At 32.5% G+C, this 13022-nt stretch overlaps 2 protein-coding genes across 7 annotated transcripts in view; one reads left to right on the plus strand and one right to left on the minus strand.

The window, feature by feature from the left end:
- The window catches only part of LOC112684621, a 73545-nt gene extending 65629 nt beyond the window's left edge, over positions 1 to 7916 (minus strand). The window contains exon 1 of one of the 2 annotated variants that reach the window (XM_025556234.1): positions 7473 to 7916. The gene's annotated coding sequence lies outside the window, so the exon portion shown is untranslated. Of the gene's footprint in view, positions 1 to 7468 lie in introns of both variants that reach the window. The other variant, XM_025556233.1, reaches the window with a different exon arrangement.
- A 565-nt stretch (positions 7917 to 8481) lies between these two features.
- LOC112684544 (dorsal-ventral patterning tolloid-like protein 1) overlaps positions 8482 to 13022 on the plus strand; it is a 58288-nt gene continuing 53747 nt past the window's right edge. For 2 of the 5 annotated variants that reach the window (XM_025556116.1, XM_025556120.1), the window contains exons 1-2: positions 10074 to 10412; positions 11036 to 11249. In XM_025556116.1, the coding sequence (XP_025411901.1) occupies positions 11099 to 11249 (151 nt within the window). In that variant the 5' untranslated portion in view covers positions 10074 to 10412; positions 11036 to 11098. Of the gene's footprint in view, positions 8921 to 8940; positions 9030 to 10073; positions 10424 to 11035; positions 11250 to 13022 lie in introns of those variants that run through there. The other 3 variants (XM_025556118.1, XM_025556119.1, XM_025556117.1) reach the window with 3 other exon arrangements.

Here is a 13022-nt window from a genome sequence, read left to right on the forward strand (position 1 = left end):
CTAAATAGTAATAAAATAAAAGTTATAAATAATGATACAGCGATTATCATGTTTAAATTAAAAGTACCGTAATCGTTTTAATTTATTTCAAACGGATAAGAATATAGCGTGTACTGTAAATAACTAATTGTTGAGAAATATGTGTCATATTTATAAAAAAATCATATAACCTAACACAGTATTTCCCAATCTTTATACTAAGGTGGCTTATAAATGTAATTTGTGTTGGATATACGACCATCTAAGAAAAAAAAAACCTTGTGTGCTTTAATATAATAACATTACTAATCATTTTATTATAAGGAATTTTATCATATACTTAAACGTAATACTGCATAACTGAATTATGATATATATACTACTATATTTATATTATGATAACTAAATATTTTCTTGTCATTAGTTTACGAAAATCGATCCAACAAAAATATTTTGCGACCCATAGGTTGGAAAACGCTGATTTAACCATATAGTTCTAATGAATAGTGATGTTACATTGTATAAGTTAATACTTGAAATTATTCATATTATTCAACCCATTATTTCAGTATATTTTGACCGGATAATGGTAATGTGATAAAAGAATCGACAAAAATATTCGGAGGTTTTTATTAATTCTTTATACTTTATTTTAAGTAGTAGTGTATTTGAGGAGGAGCAATAGGTTATTTAACCGCCACTTCCGAGACTTTTTTTTATTGTTTTTCGAAAGCTCTGATAATAAGTTAAATGTCATTATTATCTTGCGTTCTAACCAAATAGTTCTAACCAACTATAGCTGTTTAAAAATAAGTTTTCATGTAATATAGGTTACATAGGTACATATCGAATTTGTCATATAAGATCGAGTTTTTAGGATTTAATTTAAAAAAGAGTTAGAGGGAAAAAAAAGAAATTTATTTGAAAAGTCGTAATTATAAACTCAATGAAACACTAAGTATATTTTACGGGCTAGGACATTGCAGTTAATATCAAATGTAATAATGCGTATACTAAATTACACGAATGAATCGATAACTGATAAAACTGTAACAAGGTGATTAACGTAAATCTTAAAAACTAAATACTATTTTAAGCAGCTCAAATCAAACAGGTTGTCATTTAAATGGAAATCAAATTTTAAAACGCTATAAACATTAAAAAAAAAAAAATCCGTAAACTCTCTCCGTCATCTTCAATATCTGTGTAAGTAAAAATTACATATGTATAAAGTATTATCAAAATATACATATATATAAGAGTACCAAATAAATCTGATATAAACAGATATTTTCACAAATTATTATTAATTTCAAATATTTTTTTATAGTAATACTATTCGTGTTTCATGATTTTTAAATCCAGTTGGTCAAACAAAATCATATGCTTATTTGGGGAGTGAAATTTTCGAATAATTGTTAACGTTTTCTCTAATATCCCAATACTGTTTCCATGATTTAAACTGTGATTTTGGTTATCCAAAAATGGATTTATACTTTCACATAGCACAATATATGAAACAAAATACCCGTAAGCTTGTTTGCTGGTTCATTTTAAAATGTAGAGAAAACGCATTTTTGTAATATTGTAAGCGTCAGCTGTTATTAAATGGTACATATTAAGTTTATGCCTTGTAACATTTGTGAGCATTACATTTTTAAAATTATTTTGAAAACCATTTTTAACATTTGTTGTAACTACGCGATACTAGTTATAATTCAAATCCAACAGAAAACAAACTTATCAATTGTTTTAATAATATCTAAATCAAGTTCATTAATAAAACAGCTTAAAGTAAATTAAGATAATTTAGCGGATTGATTAATCATTGTAAATTATATAATGTATAATGTATTTATTTTAACAAGCGCTACTCGACATCAATACTTAAAATTTATAAATTATAAAGTATAAGTTAAACTCATAATATAAAAAAAAAAAAATCTAAACGCAATGGTGATTCATATACGAGTACATACTAGAAATTAAATTAGTATTTGATTTTAACAATGATATTCTGACACGTGATACGATATATATAGGGATAAAATATTATCTTCATATTAACCTCGATACTAACGTTTATCGCGAATAAGTATTTAGGTTATTTTGGTAAACTTTCAGGTGTAAATTGTTTTATCAGGTGCAAGGAGATTAGAAGATTACTTCATTTGATGATTGGGTTTGACAGACGAAATGCATTTCAATATTCGTTTCTGGGGGATCCCCCTTTTCCGTTTTAATGAGGTCATATTCGATTATTACACTTAAGCTACATTGAACAGAAAGATAATACAATTAAACGCATATCCACTGACCTCAAGGGTTGATGGTTCAGGGAGTTTTGTAGCTGCAGTATAGAATTATTTGGATCAAGGGATTATTCATGATCCCGATTGTGACGCATGCAGCACTCTTAGAAAACCAAGCAGCAAACCAAATTAATGTTGGAGAATTATACACTACACCCAGTAACATAAGCTCAGCATCATCGAAGATGTGACATTATAAAAATATATTTTGTTAGGAAGAAACGTAGACTACAATTAAATAAACAAATTAAAATAAATTATTGGTAATTTTATTCAATTACTCTTATAAGAAGGTATGTACCAAGAAGCCAAAAATATTTTTCTCCCATTGTTGTATATGCAGTAGCCTCGTGAAAAGATTATTAAGTGTATCGTGAAGGCAGATAGGGATAGAAGATTGAGAGGAAAAAATTAATAGTTAAGCTGTCTTAAATTTACTTTTGTTTCACGAAGAAAATAAAGTTCATGCCAAAATTGCTTACACAACTATAAATATCAAGTAAATAGTTAAAATGACATGAAGGAAGTTTATTATAAAACGAAACAAAAAAACATCTTCTGACTTATTTCAGTTATTTTTCTACTATTTAACTAGCAAATATCACTTTAAACAACAATTATTAATTGAAAATATATTCGCTACTTTTTCATCACGAACCTAATTATCATATATTTATTATTGCTATTAAATACAATTTTTTTTTTATTTAAAACGTAAACAATAAATTATTTTTTATTGTCATCAAAACTATGCTGTGAGCATCGAACATTTTGAAAACAATTTATTATATAAATTAAAACTTTAAAATAGAAAAACAAAAAAGGAACTTCTTTCGATAAGGAAGTAATAAAAAACTCTATCACTCTAAAATCAACAGAGGTTTCAATGTATATATACCAATAAAAACAATAGTTTTTTTTAGGGAACTTAAAAATACCCATTTCATCACTAGTGCATAAGGATTCTATCTTATACAATTATCGAAATATTTAGTATATGTTAATTAACATTTCAACTGCATCATTTATTTGTAAATAAAATCTACATATACATCACTTTTTGAAATTAACCACGGATAACTTTATGCCAAAAAGATTTAAATATAAAGATATTTTGTTTGAACTTATTAACGAGCTACAGTACGGACACACATCATTCTGTACCTCTTTAGGTATGTACCTAAACTAACATACAATTATTAATATTATTTATCACTAAACTTACAATATTGTTATTATTATATTTGATAATTATTTTTAATTATTATTATAAAATATTTATATATATTGTAATATAATATTATTTACATACATTTTGTTTGATAAAAATGAACTTTTTGAGTGAAAAAAATTATATTTTTATCGAACAATTATTTTTTCAATAGACCTCAAATTCGTTAAATAGAAGTTCGACTGTATACATATTTAGCTACGTGTACGACACATGAGTGCGACAAAGCGAGAACGGATCCGTCACCAGTGGCTACTATGATACACATTTGTCGCCTTCTCCCAGCAAACTGCCGATGATTGTGCCGACACGTATAAGTAGGCGGCGTTCGATTGTATTAACATAATATCATTATCGGTGACGTTTACACACAGCTCACTGTACTCGAAACACACCCGCCGTTGAAATGTAACAAACCTTATAAATTACGTAACATAGGACAATACGTATGATTCGAATGTAATATTGACGAAAATAAATGTTTCCCGGGAAAAGCAGGTCCAACGTTTATATTGAAGAGTCTACAGTAATGTAGACTGTTTGGGTAAGACGAAGGAGCAGATATCCGCCGAGAGTCACTTGATAGCATAGAGTATCGAATCGATACGCTAAAAATGTATAATGATTGTGCATTGACTTGAAGTTTCCAAGCCTCTTCAATATTATTTTATGTAAAATTAAGTGTTCAAAGAAGTGCAAGAACTGTATAAATAGGCATTTTTTTAGTAGGTATATAAACTATTATTATACAATAATTTAAACGTTTTTAAATTAATTTATTCCAGTAAATTCGTTATATTTTTCATATTTAAAATATTTCATAAGGATAATATTAGTTATATATTTTTTTATTGACTTATGGTCGAAATGTAATAATTAAAAGTTAGTCTCAACAAAAAAATAATTATACGCAGACTGCAATCAACAATGATTGGTTTCTAATATTAATAAATCTTTCAAAAAACAATGTTCTATTGTTTTTTTAAAAACATATAGATTTTTCAAAATTAAATAAAATGAAATAATACTTTATAAAAAATCTTACATATCTGAACAAGTCGTTCATTATTAATGATAGGATTTTGTCGAAGAAACTTAAAACGGAATAGTTCTGAATTCTTTGACCCTATACGATTCCATCTAAGATGATAGTTTTCGCTGAAATATAATTGTGTAATACAATTGGTGCAACAAAAATTTTGGTTTGTACAATTAAACTATTATATATACATATATATATACTCATATATATAGGTATATTAACCTATATATCATATTTGTATTCATAAAACGCGCATGTTGCCGAATGAATTTACGTGAAACTGCGATGGGCGGCTTTCGCTCGCATTAGAACTGAATAAAAATAATTTTTTGCAAAACGAAAAAAAATAAAATAAAATGAATACATGCATAAATGTATAGGTAATATGTTATTTCGTTGGAATCAAAATAATATTGCTCGGGACGTCACGTGCACGCCAAGAATTAAAAACGGATTCGTAGACCCTTTTTATTTTCATGCGATACGCAGCAGTGGTGGTGCACCGCCGCACCGATGTCGCGAAAGCACACGGTCAACGTATGAGAATCGCAAAATCACTATAGGTAAAATTTAAGTGAACACCGTCCGAACAGGATTCGCCGACCGATTTCGAGAAAATCGAGCTGCCGCCTCGGGTCGCGTTGAATCGGTTTGATAATGTTACATTCTTGTGCTATCGCGTCTCCCACTGGCCGTGTCCAGCGAATATGCGAATGTTTGCAGCGGCCAAGAGAATATTATTGTTGTAATTATAATTATTATTATTATTACGTACATGATACGCAATAATACTAATCACTATTAATAATTGCCTCTGCAATGATATCAGAAATATTTTCGTTAGTGTTTTTAAACGAGAAATCGATCGTGTGAAATACAACACTTCGCTGTAGAAATCTTATATCTTTAATCGTTTACTTATCGAACTTGAAATTCAAATACCTACCATACTTCTATGTGTAAACAGAAAACTTGGATTTTGTCATAGTACTTGTTCTATTATAAAGTTATTATACATTAATACGCAATATTAAGGTAGAAAACTACTAGTTTAAAACTTACATTATAAGACTGTTGACTCACGTCTCATCTAAATTTGTTAATTAGCTTTGTTCAAAATAAGCAGTTAATTTATACGAGATATTTCCTCTTAAAATATATACGCACCACCTCAACGTTTATAAGGTTCAAAATTCGTTTTGTTATTAAAACATTTATTTACATTTTAATCCATCCTCAAAATTAATTATCTAGAGCAAACTTTACATTTTTTTCTTAGAGGCATTTCGGTTACATGGTTATACGAAACCATGGCAATATTTGAACAACAAAATTTACCAATACGACTAAAAATTGATTCTAGCAGGTAAGAATATTTATTAAATATAATACTTACTTTATTCGAATTCTAATTTAAAACCATTATTGCTTAACATAAAATAATAATTTTTCAGGGATAATAGAAACGCTCTTGTGATAATAATTTACTATTTAAATTCAATCCCTAATTTAATAATAACTACCATAACATTAAAACGACTAATATGCTCGACAAAGATAATTAAAACCTAATTATGAAATATTTATTAATCTAACCATAAATCAGATTTTGTTTCTATATTGAAAGGAGTAAATCACCCATTTTTACTTTAATGTAAAATAACATGATTGCACATTTTAATACATACGATTTCATAAGACAACGAGAAACTGTAGTTAATTTATAGAATTCTGTAATTTATACTATATGTATCATATTATAGTTCTCAGAATTTAATCGTTCATGGGAACGCGATTCGCGAAAACCACCACTTGTATTAAGGTATTCTAAAAGGATAATAATGTTGTACGTCAAATGTTTTCGATCATCTCTGTATTTTGTTGATTACTCTTCTTGTGAAAAAATTGTGACCTAAGACGAATGTGGAACACTCAAACGGAAAGAAAAGACGAAATCGATATTATAAGTATAATATTATCTAGTTATTTTCAAGTACCATAATTTGCACACATAAAATGGGTCTTTGCAGTCTATTCCGATCGATAAGGATACATCCCGCCGAGGACCTACGCAGCATAATAACGATCTCCAATCGAATCCGACCTAAACGTGAGTATACAAATATATAACATTTCAATTTAAAAGTGTAGTAACAAGATTTTAAATTTAAAAATAATAAAAATTGTAACGCTGCAAAATTTCCGAGATAAAAAGAACCACATTTGAAACATTCTTTCGATAAAGGCGTCAATGTTATTATTGTCACCATCGTAAGTATTTTTCATTACATTTGAATACACTTCATATAGGTACACATAACCAAATCGTTGGATAGCTCATTATGAATAATATGTCAAGCGGTTGCAGTTGTAATCCAAAGCATCATACAAAGTGTAGGAACAAATGTATAGCAGACAATGAAACTCATATCATCTATTGCTCGAATCGCCCTTAAGCACACAAAATATAATATTGTAAAGGTAAATGACAACGCCAAACACGTAGGTTAGGTAATCGAGTTCGATTCTGGAATAATACCAAGAAATTACAATAATACTACCATTTTTATTATTCTCAGAGATTTAATTATTTTTACTTGTTAATAGGTTTATTTATCTGTTGTATGTGATAGTTGTACACTATTTTATAAAAATAGGAATAATTTAGGAATATTTTCGTTTTTGTGGTAAAGCGGCCATACCATAAAAATGTATAACTCTATAACTATTATTGAACTTTATGCACACCGTTGAGTGTCGAATACGAATTCAGGAACGGGTTCGTCGGATATCTAGAAATCAACGGACAACAGAAATAGTAATAATTTCATATACTTCTGTGTATATACCTACTTATGTAGTTAAGTTAGTCTAATACACAACAAGCGAAACGTGAAAACTTACCTACTTCGCGGAGGTGTCTATCCCCCTGATCGGTGGATTCAATCGCGATCGTCGGCTGCGGACTAAACTGCCATGTAGGATTTCGGACGCTTGCCGTTTTCCCGACAGGGCCTTTGAGGAGCAGAAGAACGTAACGCCGACTTACATGGTGATATTCTTCGGTTGAAAAATCCGACGGCGGCCGAAGTAAACAATACGAATTGCGAAGGGAAAACGAGACACTCGATTACAATGGAAACGGCGATGGACAAAAAATCGTATTCGTAAATCGAAAACGCTAAGCGCACCACCATTCGCAACTGCGGACCGGTCGACTACCACCACGAACGGACTGCGTACACAGCGACGGAGCAGTACGTCGAACCGAACGGCGAAAACTACGAAACCAGACCGACACCGATTGGAAAACGTCCGTCAACCCGCCACCGCCGTCGACGTATACCTCCACCACGATCGTACGACGTGTAGATATATAGTCGCACGCTCTTTGGCCGCAACCGCGGTCACTGTCTGCCACCACCCATCGCCGTTGCCCCGCACGTCGCACAGTCCAGAGCACCGGCGCGATCGTGCGCGTGCGCGCGCGCGACCGACGCGTGTTGCCGTAGTGGTGTGCGACACACGCACGAGCTGGTGCCGGTGCTCACGATGATCGCCGTCCGGTATAGATGACGACGAGGTGGGTGCGGGTCAAAGAAACGATCGTGTTATCTTTTTCTTTTTGTCCTCATCGCGTGTATTATTATTGTTCCTTCTCCGAAACGTATACTGCTTATACGTGATAAGACCGCTATCCCGATCGTGCAGTTTCACGCGTGTAGAGCGCGCCGCGGTGCACCACCACCAACACTAACACTCTTTTCTTATTAAACAACTATACGCATAGCGGTCACCGCTGAGCGGTGGTACCCATCGATAACCGGTCCTCCGCGGGTGCACGAGAGGGAGGAGCGAGAGAGAACAAGCAATGAGCACACCGGGCAACAGACGTCCGAGTGCGGCCGAGTGTTCGGAGAACGATGCGCCCCCGCCGCCGCACATCGTGTGCACGACACAATCACCGGGGCCGTGGACGCACTCCGTACGTTCCAAATGTCGCGGCCTCTTCCCGCGGGTTTTCAGACCGGACTCTTTGTGGCAAAGGGCCAAGGACGTGTAACTACCGCGTTTAAAGCCGTATCGTGTATACCGCGGTGGTTGTTTTCGTTTTATTTTTTCGCCGCCCTCGCAGCGTCAGTATACTGCTGCACACACGCCTTAACGCTGTTCAGGATGATTGCAGTGACGATCTCAACTCGCGTTCAAAGCGTCGGTTTATTTGTTTTAATGCGTCTTTTGAGGGCAACGGTCGGAAAGCGATTTATCACCGTGTTCTGTACATCCGTGTGGGAAGCGTAGAACGTTTAATGTGTTCAGAAATATTGACTACAACATCATGGGACGGAACACGCAGTGCGTACAATCATTTTTAATACTTTATTATGCACGATGGCTCGCACATTGGTTTTGCGCCAATGGAGAAAGGAAGAAAAATGGCCTTCGGGGCCAATACTTATTAAAGGTAAAATAATTGAAAAATATGACGTGGAAATAAGGTCTCGTCGTATAGATGTGTTCTTAGCCGGGCGACGCTGGTGCCGTCCGAAATGTTTTCGATAAATGAAATCGTCGAGGAGGGAAACGGATGACTAAGTGAAAAAAGGGTGGACATGCAGCAAAACGAATCGTTGTTTACTAAAAACTATTAAGAAATGACGTCATAATATTTAACATCAATGTTATATCGTAGTGGGTATAATGTGTATCGTACGTCGAACATATTTCGATTTTTTTACCTTCATGTGATTGAAATGAAAACAACAAATATTATTCACAATAACGACGTTTTAACAGTAATACATTTTTAAACGTATCGTTTTCGATCACCATAGTTTTGTCACAAAATTATAATCAAATATAATTACAATCGAAAAGCCTGTTTCACGTATATATATATATAGTAATATAATTTATATTTTGACGACGCGCAGTATGAATATTTTTTGGTTTGGTAGTATTATGGTTAGTTTTTTGTAAAACGTTTGCTTCTACAGTATTTTAGCGGTCGGGACGAACACGTCTGCTCGTGTCGTTCATACACGTAATGTTTATTATCGTTTTATTAATTTTGAATATTTTCGGTCGGACGTACAACAACGATACAAAACACGAACTATAACACTAAACCACAGTGTATAACTTTAAGTGTACAATTGAGCGTGATACGGCATACCGTATTAAGACAACACGTAATACGGATATAATATTATTATAATAACAGCGGCGGCCGCGGCGCCGTTTAATAATAATACTAATAACAATTATAATTTGTACAATTACAATAATGATCATAACAGCGTACGGATAAAAAGCGGAGCGATACGTCGATCGTGTGCACCGAGGTGACGGACACGGTGGCATGTGCTGATGGGCATGTCAATATTTATGGTACACGGCAGCGGCCGTCGGCGGCGGCTAGCGGCGGGGGAGATTGATAACGCGGAAGAGGGTGGATAAAATTGGTCGTACACGGAGGTGTGCGTGTACCAGGCGCATCGCGTCTCGCGCGCGCCAACTCTTCAGTAGTAACCGTAGAAGTGCTCGTGCCGGGCCGCCGTCGCCGCCGTAGTACGTCGCGTCCGTTCCGTAAGCGCGCGAGCCGGTCGTTCCGTCTTCATCGTCGCGTTCGCGTTTACGCACGCGCTTTGTACAATCGTTTCGTTTTGCTTCCTGTATTTTTTCGCCGTTTATATATTCTCATGATTTACTTTTCCTCCGCGTTATTAATGTTATAGCGATCCGCGTAGGTGTGTACGTAGTCGGCTGTTGCCGCCGGCGATTGTTCGCTTTGGGTTTTCGAACCACTACCGTGCGAAACAGATACGAGCAAATAACGGCCAAAATCGTGAGTATTCGGTATGAGATTATCTTTTTATTTTCTCATATTTTCTGTGCACCGTGATCGTCTTTTTCGTCGGTCGAATTCTTATACTTTTCCAACGAACCGATGTCGAATTTGAGAAAATCATTGAAAAAACGACGGATCAACAGGCTGCGGTTTTTTAAATCGTTGAATCCATCTAATTGAAATCGTTTACTATTAAACTGGTACTTTATATCCTCACCGGATTTGTTGATGATTTGGGGAAATATTAAGATTTCATTGTTGAAAATCGACTCGTTCAATGACACAGTATCACGGCAGCGGTGTTGAAACTGAACTCGGTAATCAGTTTTACTCAGTCACATGGACCGATACGATTGAAACGCGTTGATCGTATTGTTAATTAATAACTCTCCTATTTCGCTCGTATCCAAATCGCCCATGGACTTTGTGATACGTACACGAGCAGAAAAAAAGAGGCCACGCAATAGTGTTTTTATCATAAATTAAGGCTAGTGATAAGATATGGATATATTAACCTACGTTAGACGCATACATAAATATAAATATATGGTGTTTATTGTAACTTTATTTTCAACCAGAATAACTCCTTTTATACTGATGGGTAATATTATTTCTTTCAGAGGATAACATGTGGATAACAATTGTCAAACGGTGTTAAGCATTAAGGAGACAAGAGAGACGCCATGAAAACGAGAGGGTTCGTCTTGTTGATCCACATCTTGGTAGAATTATGGCTTACCGTCGATTGTTCCAAGTTCACCATAAACGAACTGCTCAACTCGATTTACCCGAAAAAAACGTCTAACGATGTCGATTTAGACCCTTGCAAAGCCGGTAAGTAACGATGTTGAAAAAAAATGTGAGAGAAAAAACCGAAAAGGAAGCTACATTAAATTATCTATATATATATATCCCACGGGGCCAGTGATTTGGTTCACAAACGCTCGTTGGGGTGCCGTTTGACACGTTTCTTAAATGCGCTCGAGGGGCAACATTTCTTTTGCATTCGAAGTTTTATAAGTAGTATTTTCGGTGTAGTTTTCCGTACCCCTAAAAAGGTCGAAATTCTGTTGAACTATGTTTTGAGCGGTGAAAAAATGATGAGGTAATATTCTTTTCTCTGGATAATTGGTGTAGAACTATTTGCCACTGGACTTTGGTCATACAAATACAAGTTGTTGAACTCTATTAAGGGTTTTGTGTATAAAATTGCATGCAATATTATTTCGATTGTTAATCGCTAATGATATTATTAATTATAAATCGAATTGTAAATTATAAATGGAATTTAATTATTAATTTAAATTGAAATAAGTAGTGCATTACACCTAAGAACTGAACATAGTACAAAAATATAATTTCAAATACAGTTTTTATTAGATTAAATTAAAAAAGTGCCTAATATATATACTATTAAAAGAAAAAAATATTGTAGTATATAAATTGTCAATGATAATTATTTAGTAAAATCGTGTAAATAATGTTGGTATAAATCCACAAATATAAAATAAAATTAAGTAGTTCCAACTTAATATTAATTTCTATTTATTAAAAATGTTTATAGCATGTACTACATATTGTCTTGTAACACCTAAAATAGTTAAATATGTGTCAACTAAAACTTTAACATTTTTTCTAGAAAACGGAATTAATTTTCTTAAAATATAGGTATACAACAACATTTTAATTTGTTAGTTTGATACTCGGATAAGATCTTTTAAAGCTTTTTTTTTTTTTTTGTATCTTTTACATACATTAAAATGTTGTATTAAAAATATTTGTTTCATACGACATTTCCTCTGCAATTCCAAGTTTGATTTAAATTGACTGATGCTTCACTTAGAACTAAAAAATTGACAAATTAAACAGTTTAATATATTATAAACCTTGCAAATTATGTTTATGGATGCGTATACAAATTTAACTAAAATAGTAATATATATTAAATTATAAAAGTGTTTAATACACTTATAAATTATGTATATATATATTTTCAATATACACCTAATACGATTAATTTATCATTTATTTACTGCTTGATAATATTTTGAAAATAAATCAAATAGTTAAAGTTTGCTTCATTTTAAAGGATTAATAAAAAATAAATCTATGAAATTTAATACATAATTATAATATTACATTCATTTTACACAGATCTACCTAATTATTATATAATTAAAATATTTTTATTATTATCTATAAATGATCTACATTCAAATATAAATACGAGTATATTCTTAACCTTTCAAAAGCTGTTATGTAACAGATGATTGTTTTATACTATTTGTGATCTCAATAATTTCTCATTGAAAATAAATAAATAAATGTGAAAAGTGATATCTAATACATTATTACGTTTAATATAAATAATAATTAAAAAGAGCTATATACGTGAATAAAATGTATGGAGACCATTATTTTATAATAAAAATATTTATACATTTATCACATGTATTTATACATGTGAGTTATACTATGACTATACAGAGTCGCATTCATTATAGTTACATATATATTTTAAGAATAAGACATTAAAACATACATTGAAGTTTGTTTTTAGAATGGCCTTTGTTTGAAAGTATTACCAAATAGACATTTTTTATTGCT

Source organism: Sipha flava, unplaced genomic scaffold (assembly GCF_003268045.1).
Source record: "Sipha flava isolate LNK unplaced genomic scaffold, YSA_version1 252_pilon_pilon, whole genome shotgun sequence".
In the NCBI taxonomy this organism is placed as follows: domain Eukaryota; kingdom Metazoa; phylum Arthropoda; class Insecta; order Hemiptera; family Aphididae; genus Sipha; species Sipha flava.